Source organism: Culex pipiens, chromosome 2 (genome assembly GCF_016801865.2).
Source record: "Culex pipiens pallens isolate TS chromosome 2, TS_CPP_V2, whole genome shotgun sequence".
Lineage (NCBI taxonomy): Eukaryota > Metazoa > Arthropoda > Insecta > Diptera > Culicidae > Culex > Culex pipiens.
In genome coordinates, this window is record NC_068938.1 from 222798466 (window position 1) to 222811863 (window position 13398).

The 13398-nt window shown below is 41.5% G+C and overlaps 1 protein-coding gene across 3 annotated transcripts; it reads right to left on the reverse strand.

Moving 5' to 3' along the window:
* Window positions 1-2914: 2914 nt before the first annotated feature.
* On the reverse strand, window positions 2915-12887 carry LOC120423880 (transient-receptor-potential-like protein). 3 transcript variants are annotated; one of them, XM_039587841.2, is made up of 9 exons: window positions 12664-12886; window positions 9179-9482; window positions 8872-9109; window positions 8663-8805; window positions 7455-8605; window positions 7272-7395; window positions 6835-7198; window positions 6549-6771; window positions 2915-4621 (listed from the first exon to the last, which is right to left on the reverse strand). In XM_039587841.2, exons 2-9 carry the CDS (start codon window positions 9358-9360, stop codon window positions 3159-3161), a joined length of 3888 nt encoding a protein of 1295 aa, XP_039443775.1. In that variant the 5' UTR covers window positions 9361-9482; window positions 12664-12886; the 3' UTR covers window positions 2915-3158. The 3 variants fall into 3 exon arrangements, with proteins under 3 accessions (XP_039443775.1, XP_039443774.1, XP_039443773.1); XM_039587840.2 differs by having other exon boundaries at window positions 6549-7198; window positions 12664-12887; XM_039587839.2 differs by having other exon boundaries at window positions 8663-9109; window positions 12664-12887.
* Window positions 12888-13398: the final 511 nt, after the last annotated feature.

The window sequence follows — 13398 nt, forward strand, 5'->3', positions numbered from 1 at the left end:
GATGTTAATAATTTATTAATTATTTTCCTTATTTTCCTTATTTTCGATTTTTTTATATGCTTGAGTTCATGTTGGTGAAAAATCTGGTACAAGAGTTATCATATATTTAAAATAAGACGACTTCAGGAAATCAACGAACATATGGCTGCATAAAATGTTAAAATTATTTTTTAAATGCAAAATCTAATTTTCAATCCAAAACGCCCTTATTTTTTTTTGCATAGTGCATTGTTTTGAGGTAATAAAAAAAAGAATTTCTTTTAATATTCTGAAATATTCTATGAAAGAAAAAAAAATATTCGAAAAGGATAGACATTTCCTACAATTTTCGTGCTCAATCTTTGTTGACCGGAATGCTAATTTGCTCTCATTTTTCTGAAGATGAAAACTGAAATTTTAGTGAAATTGTGTAACCATTTTAATTAAAAACAATTTAAAATCAGTTCGGTTTTATTGATTAATAATCCAGATTTTGTAAGTTACTTCTAGCTGTGTGATATCGTAATCCAGCGTCCCGGAAATTCCAGGAATTAGCGGGAAAATGAAATCTTGATGCTCGTCATTTATTTATTTATCAAAATGTTATGTTTTACTGTGAGTGCCATTCTAATCTTGTAAGAAAATGTATTTGTGCAATTTAAATAATTTGGCCCTTCTGAAAATTTCTCACGAGTTCAACTTTTAAACATTTTAAAAATCGATTTACATTTGAAATTTAAATTTTGATTACAATTTTTAAATATTTCGTCACCACCATTTCGGCCACCATCATACTGGATTTAAAATTTTTGAATCACTTTAGTTTCGGGATCATACTTTAGCTCGACAATCAAAAATGAGACAAAGAAAATATTTTTTTCTTATTCGATTATTCGAAGATTCGATTAATATCCGAAGTGAAATTTTGTCAAGGCATTTGAATAATCGAGTCAGGACAGCACCTAAAAAAAAATGTGAAAATTTGACCTAAAACTGGCTTTAACGTGAAGACTTCCATCATTGCCATGCTTTTTTGTTCAAAGATTTATATTTTGCGTCGCTTTCAATATTGTGACAAAATTTCTTCTACAAGTTGTTTAGAATAGTGCCCTACACATGCTGATTCCAATAAGGCAATAACCGGCACATGCTGATTTTTGGGAGGGTGATCCAGCCGCACATCGTTGATGTCGAAACCTCTAAACTGGGCCCTCGTTCTGTCACGTCCGTCAGTAGTTTGTCGTACATTACAACTAGAATCAGATCTGCCAATGAATTAGTACACTTCGACCAAATAAACACTGACGCTGTATGGATCTGACTCTAGAATAAATGCACAGTTGTGTGTTATTCATAAGTCCAAAATGTTCAATCATTCATATAAGTCCAAATTTTCATTTGCGGATAACTACCTAACTTGAATTTAATACGAGATTTAAAGCAAGCTATCTGAAAGCTACTACATTTTAATTAATAGCCAAAAAAAACGTTTCTTTTAAAACCTGTCTGGCTTCTTTAAAAAAAAACAAAAAAAAATGAGTAACAGTTCATATTTTACAAGTCGTGAATTGAAATAGAGACGACCATTTGATCGTCAGAATTCCAGTAGATCCTCGATTCGCAACAATGGTCGATAAAATCATAATCCGACAACCGTTAGTTCAACAGATCAACGAACTTAGTCCGATATCATTTCACTATTGATTGATCGAGACTCTACGGAAATTTTGACAAATCATAATGGTTTTTATGCTACTTGAATGAAAATCACCGATTCTGATAGAATTACTAAATTCACTGTTACTAATTTTGTCCCTAAATAACTAAAGGCAAAGCATTAAAAGTTGATATTTATACTAAATTTTTAAAAACCCGCATCCTAACCTGACACCCACATTAAGATAGGGAAAAATCACATATGTAGCGGTTCATTGTACAAATGTGATATTTCCACTATCAGAGAACCTCCTTGTCTCGATGACAGCTTACCGGCCATCGATTAAGCCCTGAGACTGCGCCAAAGTGGGTTCTCGCAGCATGAAGTGGTGTCCATGTGTAAAAATGGAAGCTTCAGCAATATACTGAACACTTCGATTTTAATTCCACATCGGATCAATTCATACTCCTTGCCAAACAAGCATCAAACCTACGACACTCATTATGACAAAGCCCAGGGTATGTTTTTAATAAAATGATGTTAAGATTAAAATAATGTTAAAATTAATATTCTGTTGAGCGACCAGTTGTTCTGTTTCCAACAGAATTCCTGCGCCATTTTCCTGAAAATCGAAATTATTTGTTTAGTTAATTTGCAATTTGGAATTGATTATTTTAGTATTTTTTTATTGTGGTAAAATTATTCACGCCCTAGTTGGTAATCATTGATTAATGACGATTTCCACAACTTTACAAGGAACGGTATAATCGTTATCAAAAAGTATTCTGAACAACTTATCAAAGGAATTTTGTCAAAATATTTATAGCGGGGCAAAATTTATATCTTTGAACGAAAAATCATAGCAATGATGGAAGTCTTCACGATACGGGTATATTGTGATATGTAACATCCAAAATAGATTTGGATTTTTTCGGGAGAACTTTTGATTGTGAAACGCGGAAAACTCGGTTCAGGAACCGAAGTTTTAGAAAAAATGGGTGATGTGAGAAATGTTTTGATTAAAATTATGTAAAAATTAAAATAAAATCCGAGCGACCAATTTTTTTGTTTCCAACAGAATTCCTGAGGCACTTTCCTGAAAATCGAAACTCTTTTTAAAGGTACTTTACAATTTGGAATTGGATGTTTTAGTAGTTTTTAATCGTAAAAAAAACATTGACATAGGAGGATATTGTGATATGTGTTCACGTACACTCTGTGTCTAATAATTTTAGCTTCTTTTAGAGAAACGTAATTGCTACCTTAAAAAAACGACAGTTTTATCATTAAATATTTTCTATTTATTGCCAGATATCGATACAATCATTTGAAGGAATATTTCATGATAACACCTAGTAAATAGTATAAAAACAATTCCTTCTCTTCACAGTTCTTCATTATTTCACACTGTTCTAATCACTTTCTTTGGCATCTCGAATGGCACCTCTAAATCACTTTTCTAATATCAAATTTCACAGAATAAAAGTAGTCACAGTAGTACAACAATGTCAACGGTTTAGTTTTACAGCCATCCGCTCTTGGGTTGCCGCTTGATGGTCTTCACGTCCTCAATCTTGTTTATGGGACGGAGACACGTCGGCGACGGCGGAGCGGTCTCCACTGTTCCGGCCGGCACGAGCTGCTCCAAGCTGGAGTTGACGTCCGACGGTAGCTGCTGGTCGGCCATCGTGTCCACCTTGAAGGCCGGTGGCGGCGGCGGCGACGGAGATTTAGCCTTTACTGGCGGGGATTGTGGGGTCTTTGGGATCGCTCCCAGGTTCTTGGGGACGGGCAGGGGTGTAGCTGGGGTGGTTGATAGGGTTGGGATCACGAGGGCTGGTTCCTCTTTGGAGGGTGGTGGTGGGATCATTCCTTGGCCGGGTTGTGGTTTACTGGCCACTGGGCGGGACACCGAGATGTCGCTGGAGGATTCGGGGGCTGCTGGGGCAGCCGACTTACGTTTGACGACCTTCGGCGGTGAGTTGACACCTGAGACGAGTGGTGACGGATCGTCGGCATGGACAACGGTGGCCGCCGGTTGATCGGCAGCGACGACCGGGGCCGAGGGTTGAGGAGGTGGTAGAGATTTAGCCTTTGCCGGGGAAGCTGGTTTGGATGGGGCCGGAGTTGGGCCCTTGATCTCAACCGAGGGAATAGAATCGAAACTGTCCTTGGAACCGGCCTTCTTGAAGGGGTGAGGTATGTCGGAAGTCACGTGAATGGCCGGTGGTGGGGACATTGGAGGATTCTTAGCTGGGGGAGGTGACATGACCTTTGGTGGGGATCTCACATCAAGGGAAGTAATCTTTTTATCGTTGCACGGTTCCGGAGATGTTGGCGAACTGCCAACAATTGAAGCCATCGTTGGTGGAGCTGGAGAACGGGTACCGGCCTTGTTGGCCGGAGATTTATCTCCTGGTTTCGGCGATCCTCTCATCATCATCGGCGAAGGGTTCTTGCTGAGAGCAACCTGCAGCTGAGCGGTCAGCAGATCCAACGGGGTAACGGAACGTTGACCATGGTCATCCGGTCTCAGGGTGGCATACGGAGAAACGACGGAGCCTCCAGTTTCCTCGGCCAACTGGTTGATCAGCATCGCCAACGTGTTGGTCGTCTCGTCCGCGTATCCGTTGATCGACGGTGAAGCACTTCGGGATCGTGGCAACGGACTTCGCTCAACCAACCGGCGTGCCTCGTGCATGGCCTTCTGGAGCTGCTGTTGCTGCTTGAAGCTGTCCCAGTTGCGACATCGACCAATCTGCGAGTTGGTTTCTATTCCTACCCCGGACATGACCTGGCCCCACTTGGCCGAGGCTGTTTGGGTTGCGACCTTCTTCGCCACACGTCGGAACTTGGCCAACGGATTGGCGTCCTCTTGCGCTTCCTCGTCCTCTTCGGCCAATTCGTTCTGCACGTCTATCGGGGCCACCTGGAAGTCCTTCATCAGGCGACGCTCCCAAACCTTCATGCGCTTCGCCAGGACAGCTGCGTGTATTCGAGTTATAAAACAATTAATTTGAGTTATTGTTTCAAAAATAACAAAATTCTACGCGTTTAGCACTACAGCAGATTCCCTTGTATATTATTTTTAAATATTTTTAAGTGTATTTTAAGATTTAACCGTTATTTTATAATTTTAATTTCATGGAATGTTTTAGAAAAGTTATGAGAATGGTAAGTAATTGTTAAAACATTACACCCATCCAAAAGATTTATTGGATTTATGTAATCCGATATGAACGCCAATCCTGACAAAGAATGACAGTTATTCTGCCATCAAGAACGATTTAAGTGTCGATCATTCTAGCAGATGAACAACAGAACAGGATGTTTTTTAAAAGTTACAATTCCAAATTTAGTTTTGACTGTTGTGGACGGCAATGTTTGACAAATAGGGGCAGGGGGGGCAGAATGGGCCACCCTTGGTTTTGGGTTTTAGAATGGATTTAGACCAACTGTAAGGCAAGGGTCTTATAAAGGACGTCAAATAACATCACCATACCGAAAACGACGTTTGAATTCATTGTATTTTTCGAATTATGAGCAAAAATGTAAATAATTGACAAAACCACGCAAATGTTGTTTATTTCGAGGTTTCTAAATAAGCTTTCTGAAAAGTATGACTGTTTGTAAAAGTTTGTTCAATGCTTATAATGTTACTAGAGGTTACTACGAAGGTAAACAAACAACAACGGAACCTTCAAATCATTTAGAGGCTTGGTGGTGGAAGTGTTAAGTTAAATTCCACTTGGGGGCAGAATGGACCACCCTTTACCTGCCTTATAAAAACAATCAAAAGTCACGAAATTTGAGCTAAATGGATTGTTTCACTCCTTGTAGCTTCACAAATCACGTTTAATGCAACATTAGTTGATTTTTTACTTGTTTTGATGCTTATTTGTAAAAATAGTGTCTTATTTCAACATTTTAACACTATTTTCAAAATGTTTGTTTTGTTAAGTTTTGTTAAGTTGTCTAACTTCATGGCAACTATGTTAGAAAGGTACCTCAAGTCATTTCTTATCTCCCTTCAACGTTGTATTAGACGAAATGGCTTGTTTTCTAATGTGGCCCATTCTGCCCCGCACCCTGGAAAAGTAGTCGAAAAAACATTTTTTTTTAAAGTGGCTCAAAAATAGTTCTAAGCTCAAAATTTTCATCAACCAAGTATACAACATTGAAGGGAACATCCCAAAGCATAAGCCTACTACACTGAATTCATAAATTTTTATGTTTTTCTATGGTTTTTGGCGCACTTTACTTAGGCGGACCATTCTGCCCCCCTCCCCCCCCCTTGCCCCTAGTCGTGTCGTTTCGCAAAATCTACGCGCCGCTTGACGCTTCAGTGGCAGCATAGCTGTCACTGGTTGATGTCGTGACAGCGCATAGATGTGAAATGTCATTCTAAAGTGTTGTTTTGTTTTGATTGATTCGTTCATTGATCGTCAATAATTCTAGATTACTTTTTTCAAAACAACCAATGCGCTATGGGTTGCCTATGCACATAGGACCTTTTGAAAAAGTAAGCAAGAATTGTAGTCGTTCGTTTTAGTTCTAGTATAAAAACCTAGTCTTAATTTCTCGGATTCGTTTTCAAAAAGCCGTAAGAACCAATGGTAAACAAATCCTTTTTTGCCTCGGTATTCGACCTACTTACGAAAAACCAATTTCAAAAATGCTTAGGATTGTTCATCTACACGTCTTTCAAGTGCCCCAAACTAAAAATGAATGAGATTTTGGTCGGAGGTCACGGTGGCTCTTACGGCTTTTTGAAAACTCACCCGAGATTTGTTTGTTTCCTGTGCGTGAAAGTCTGGTTCTTGTGGTGTGGACCTCGTAAAGACGGTTCGCTTACGGACCAATACAAACAAAAGCATTACTAAAAGCGATAAAAACCAAAATTCCCACTCACTCTTCTCCTTGCGATCGGCCGCCGACACATCCATGCCATTCTTCTCGAAGATCTCCAGCAGCTCGTACCGCATGGCGGAGATCTCACCCTTGACCTCGTTGATATCGTCCTCCGTAACGGCACTCTCCTCCATGCGGCGGTGCATGGCCGACACGTAACGCCACACCAGCGCCCGCATAACGTTCGTGTAACGCTCGGCCCGCTCCTTGTCCTCCTTGCGGCGCTGTTTTTTTAAGGAGATAAATGTGAGATTTGCTAGAAAATTGTTACTCTTGCAACGACTTACAATCGTTGATTCACGCTTGATGTCGCGCTTCTTCTTCTTGCCAAAGATCCGCAGCAGGTGCTTCATGGTCGGGAAGATGTTGAAGGGCGGCGGCAGCGTCGAACTTTCCTCAAAGTAGCTCATCCAGAGGCGCGTCCGGGCAAACTTCCACTCGGTGTCCGAGTGTTGCTCGATCATGGCGTACGAGTTGGACATCATAGCGATGAGGAGGTTCAACAGCACAATCACGTTGATCACGCTGTACGAACCGAACATGAGCAGACCCCAGAAGCGCGTGTACGACTTGATGCCCTGCAGCTCGAAGCTCTCCAGCCCGACCATGCCGAAGCTGGCCCAAAACAGTGACTGCGACGACTCGAAGAGGCTGAAAGAATGAAAGAGAGAGAGAGATGGTGGTGATCGTGGCCTGCGAGACCTAGTTGGGGAGATGGTCATACTTTCCGAAACGTCTCCACTTCATGCAGGCGTCCCCCTGGTTGTCCCAATCCGGTAGTCCTCCCTTCAAGCTGTAGCACTTTGACTTTTCCAGGTCGGCAAAGTACCAGAGCAGTTGGTTCAGACCTGATGGGGGAAGATCGTTAGACGGGCGTTTTCAACCTCCAATGATCTCACACACTTACCACAAGCGAATGCAAACAGTACCAAAGAGTAGATAAAGAAGAACTTGACGATATCGATGACCATGCGACCGAGCGAGATCTGCAGCGGTCCGAGATGCGGGTTGATCGAGAACAGATGGACCAGTTTCAGGGCCGAGAAGATGTTGGCCGCCGCGAACAGACCTTCCGCGATCAGTTGGGGGTCAAAGTCGTCCCAGTTCTCACGTGCAATGTACGCCGTACTCGGGTCCTTGTTAACCTCCGACGTCTGCTGAATGTACGCGATCACTCGAAGTAAAACCACGCAGCAGTACAGGAAATTTCGCGAAAAGTCGATAAAGTTCCACATGTTCTTCAGGTAGCTCTGGATGCCTTCGGCGAAGATCTCCTGAGTTTCCTCCCAGATGAATCCGATCACGTAGATGACCACGAGGCACTCGAGATACGTTGGACCGTTGCCTCGCTGGCGGGCCAACTCTTCCTGTAGGGCTCGTTTCATACTCTCCGTACCAAACAGTAGAACCACCTGAACTTCAGCTCGCTGGGACACCAATATCAACAGAAACAGGAAGAACAAATACGACGACGCATGGATCAAGAACTTCATGAACGGTTTTCGCATAAACTTGGACGTTTCACAGGTCGGCGCGATCATGTAGAGCATACAGTACAGCGGGAACAGGACGGCCACTTTGGTGATGATCGCGATCTTGTCCAGCGCAGACTTGCGACGGAATCCGGGTACTCCCTCGTACCACATGGCGGCCAACAGTTGCTGGATGTTCGGATGAGCGACAAATTTCTTCTGTTTGTAGTCAATCGCAAGCTCCAACCGAGTCAGTTTCATATGATCACCATCCATGTACGGCGGCGACTCCGGGTCATAGTTCAAAATGATGGCCAACTCCTGCGAGCTACGCGACTGATCCAGCAAATCCACGGCAAACGTCTGACACTGCCGACGCAACTCCAGATATTCCGATTTACACTCCTGTTCAGCAAAGGCCAAGTTACGCAACTCCCAAGACAGCTGGAAAGCCGTCAGCAGTGGATCCTGCGAACTGAGCGCGATCAACGACGGACTCGCCAACGCACGGTACTCATTGACACGGGCCAACGAGTGACGCAGCGAATCCTCCGACGATCGACGAATACACTCATCACAACCGCACCTGCAACGAAATTAATCAGAACCAGAATCCAAGTGATCGCGCACCCGATCCCCTTACTTGACATCGTGGGGCATCGGAAGAGTCGCTCCACGATCGAGCAGAATCTTCAAGATTTCATAGTTGTTCTTGTGAGCCGCCAACATCAGCGGCGTCACGTCCGGCGTAAACATGGCCGTGTTGATATCGACCTTTTGCCAGCTCTGCGAAAGATCATCGAAAGTCAGCAAAATGATCACCTCAAGAGCACACCACAAAGGCGAACTTACGTAAGGTTCCCCTTCCTTGTGGATCAGTTCTTCGTGCTCCAGCAACAGCTCTACAGCTTCCACAAACTCGGCGTTGATGGCTAACAGCAGTGCGTCCTTGGTCTCGACCTGCAAAATCACCAACATCTCGACCATTTCCAGGTTCTCGCCGTCGATCGCCAAGGTGAGCGCACCACGACCCAGTGAGTCCACGCAGTTCACGTTGATGTGATGCTTCCGGTGGGCACGCTGGAGGATTCTGAAGCGGAACAAAAACCCCAATATTTCAAACAATCCTCAAAAGCAAAATCACGCAGCCGGGTCCTACCTCTTCACCGTGGCAAGATCGCCTCGTTCGACCGCCAGCAGATACTTTTTCTCCTCCAGAGACAGCGGCACGGGCAGGTTGATGTTGCCGATGGGCATGGTCAGGATGGAGTTGGAGGGTACCGGTGAGGGTGCCTCGATCTGGAGGCCGACCCCTCCGGGGTCTTTCTTCTCGTTGGACATCTTCAGTTTTAGCAGTGGTTAGCGATCACGAAAAATGGCAGCATTCGTTAATCGAAACGCGCTTCGCGGTGTCGCCGTGGCACTGGACGAGCTAACTCTTGTTGGTCCCTGCTCTGAAACGACTAAAACCGAAGAAGCACTCTAAGAATTTGCACTCGACTCGGACTCGGGGATCTGGCTTTCGCGCGATCGATTTTTCCCTCACTACCTACATCCGGTTTTTGCGTTTTGCAAGTACCAGCAGTGTACTACTTATATCCCAATTATAATCGTTCAATAAGCGCGGAAAATTGCCACACTTGCAGGGCTGCAGCGCGTCGTCGCCGCATGGTACACGAAGAAATGATGAATAATCGTTTCGGATAAAACAGGAAAAAAACACGTGAACTGGTTTTCATCCAATTATCGAAAGGTGTGGTGGCATTGCCGTAAGTATGTAGCCCTCGCTGTAAGGAATGATGACCAGCAAAAGCTGTGCCGGAATGTTGTGAATAAATAAATAAAAGCAGATTGTGATGTTCTGTTGTCCGTTATGACGAATTACAGGGAAGTCATAAAGTACGACCGTCTCCATTGAAATGTTGACATCCGTTTGTAAATATTTTTTGAATGTTCCTTACTGCCGTTCAACGCATAATTGTCCCATGTCATTTTTCGACGATATTGACTTTTTGACATTTTTAGTTTAGTACTTTAAGAAAAACACATAAAATCTGGTACTTTGTTCAGAAACTCATTGAAAACAACACCAAGTCTGTTTGTCCCATCGTTGTAACTCTTCGCATAATTATCCCACCAAGTATTTTCTTATAAGGAATCACCTGTTTTATGAAGCATTATGTCGGGTTTACCTGTTGTTTAGCAAGAGGATCACAAATAAGAGTGATAAACACAGAAATCAGTCAAAAAATTTCAATCGTGTGTTTTCTCATTTGCACTTTATTGAACATGGGACAATCATGCGTAGAACGGCAGCTTAGGCCATGCACAAAATTTTTCAAAAATTTAAATATCAAGCCATAGTCTCATCATTTAAATCAGCGATTCTCAACGGTGATACCAGGCCTACACAGCTAAAAAAATAGTAATCCAGCTGCGTGTAAAAGGCCTGGGTGTAAAATAAATATTGCATTATTTTTTGCAATTTTATGTGATTTTACACCCTGAAATATGTAGCCCAACAGTATGGGAAACCTACTTGACCGAAATGACAAGCTCATATATGCGTTTATCCTTACAGCTTTTCATCGGTCTGATGGCCGAGTGGGCTTAGGCGCCAGTCCTTACTGTTGGTGCTGGGTTTGAATCCCGTCGGTTGCAACTTTTTTTTTTGTTTGCAAAAAATGTACATGCCGTGTGTAATATTAAGTGTTTATTTTGACGAAGGTGATGTGCATGCTTTTGCATGCGATTTTACCATCGGGTTTTTTGCTGTGTACTTGATATACATGGCAGGGGGTACCAGCCTAGAAGGTTAAGAATCGTTGTTTTTTAATAAAAAAAAAGTGTTTTTAAATGCATTTTACATTAGTTCAGTTGTTTTTCAATCATTGGTAAAAAAAAAAAGATTTGACAAAAACAAAAAATTTAGCGGAAAAACTGTACATCGACAATTTCCAAAAAATCGATTTTTTTTTTTCTAATAAACCCAAACATGTTAAAAATGATTCTGAACGCAGGGGAATGCATTTTAAATTGATTTAAGCTGATTGCACTTCAATTTCCATTGATTAAAAAAATATTTTGCCCTCAATTTTTCGAGCCGTTTATGAAAGGCCGAAGTCGAAATTGAAAAACTGAAATGACAAACCATATTTTTCACACTAGATTTTTTTATGATTATAATAGAAATAATTTCCATAAATTTCATCAAAATTTGATAACAGTTGAATGCTTCAAAAAATATTTGCATCGAAATATCTAAGTAGGCGGTGTTCATTATTCGAATGGGAAGTAAATCCAGATTTTGGAGAAAGTCGCTTTTTATTTTACAAAATTGGGAATATTTCTGATTAAATTGAACCAAAACTGATACTTGTTTTGTGGGAATTTTCAGAAAACTGTCCTCTACAATGTGTTATGCTCGATTTAGTATCTGGGCTAGCTGTTGATGTTCTTTCATGACAAATTGTATAAATAGAATATTTTTATTCGATCGTATTTAAGTTTCCAGCTTGGATTCTGGGGTAATTTAAAAAAGCCTAGAAATTTGCTAAATTTGTTTTGGAAACATTTTTTTTGGCGGTCAAATATGTAATTAAGAATCTTTTGAGGCATATTCATAAGCAATTTGAAGGATATGAACATGAACCCTCGATTTTCATTAACTTTTCTGAAGAAAAATCCTACAAAATGGAAGAAAAAGAAAGAGCTCTCCTTTCATAGTGCCAAATATCAGACATGCCGAATTTTTTATCTTAAGTTTGTTCTAGGAAACACACCGTGCATCATTAGATTTAACGAAAAATTAGTTTTTGCCAAAAAACATTTTGTGCGGTTTTATACATTGAAAAATCAAATGTTTTTTGAACTAACCCAAACTTGTTCAAATGATTCTAAACGCAGGGGAATACGTTTTAAATTGATTTCAGTTAATTGCACTTAAAATTCCATTAAAAAAATTACATGTTTGTAATTTTTTTTTTATTTGTTTCCGGGTGACATTGAATGCACTTGGAATTACGCGGAGTTATGATTTTTTGGATAATGTGTTTATTTGCGAAAATTGACGAAATTGGCCTTTTTTTGGACCACCCTAACACAACATAGGTTACCCTAATGGGAAAACAAAAAAAAATTATAAATACAGACTCTCACGTTGTCGATATTGAAGGGACCTTCGAGAGCGGGAGGTATCAAATTATAGAACAAAATATCAAAGCAAGCTGCTTGAAGGAACTGAAAAATTTATTGACAGCCTGAGCAATATTGATATCGAGAAGATCGACAGCCAGAGAGTCGACTGTACACCAATATTGGGCCCGATCGGACAACTTTTTTTCGAATCATGCTGTTTTCGTGGAAAATTGCTGTATACATCTACAAGTTGTTTGGAACAGTTATCCACAAATCAAGACAAATTTTGGTGATGATTTTCACATTCCTTTTTAAGATAGGGTGATGATCATTGTTCCTTCAGAATGATGGTCGCCTTCTCTTTTTAACTGCGCTTACTTTGATCGCCGTTTATAACAGTCCAGTCCATGTACACTGAAATTCCTTGCTAAATGTTTTGCACAAAACTTTCACGAAGGCCAAATCCTCTAGAGTTGACACAATTCAGAAAAAAAACGTATCACACACCTCTCTCTTCCAGCTGTCTCGATTTAGACAAATTCCGCCACCATGCGGAGAGGATTCTTCACGGTCCGGTCAATCCACAGTGTTCCCCGTCGGAAAACCGAACCCACCGAACACTGACCCGCACCAAAACCGCCAAAGAACCGCACCCTAGCGAGGTCCCCCTCTAGCGACTAGACTAGAAGCAAACGGCCGCGATCTGTCCACTGTGACTTGCAGAAGCCATCAAAAAGGCTGGCCACCGCCGGTCGGGGTTTTATAGATTTTCGGGTTCCGGGCATTCCTCCAGTTCTAATCCAATTGAACCAACGACGACAGCTGATTTGCTATGCGATGTTACTGTGGCTTGCTAGAGTGATTCTAACTGTTCCTTCATTTTGCATTTAGTTATTTCACTGAATGATCAATTAAAAATCATCAAAATTAGCTAACATTTGTCGGGAAGGTTTTAGCTTTCATAAATTAAAAAATGCTGTTTGTCTCATTCACTCAAAATTGTTAAGCAAAAATGTGATCCACCCTAACGAATCCTCCAAGAAAATACCAGCAAAGAAGCTTGAAAACACTCACGTTCCACGTGCATTTCTTTGAGTCAGTAAGCAATGCCTACTTAGATTGAAGAAATTAAATCCTGGTGCACATGTTTTCAGTTTTGCAAAATATTGCTGCACTTTGGCCGTCGTGTGTCCTTCAGTCAAGGTAGACAACGACGACGACAATGCTAATTTTACTTGCAGG

Bases quoted from the DNA above. Each gene is read 5' to 3' on its own strand.
- LOC120423880 (XM_039587839.2), bottom strand. From the start codon at position 9,360: ATGTCCAACGAGAAGAAAGACCCCGGAGGGGTCGGCCTCCAGATCGAG. The intron at 9,110-9,178 runs GTAGGACCCGGC...GTTCCGCTTCAG, and splicing joins GATCTTGCCACGGTGAAGAG to AATCCTCCAGCGTGCCCACC. The intron at 7,396-7,454 runs GTAAGTGTGTGA...TTCCCCCATCAG, and splicing joins ACTGTTTGCATTCGCTTGTG to GTCTGAACCAACTGCTCTGG.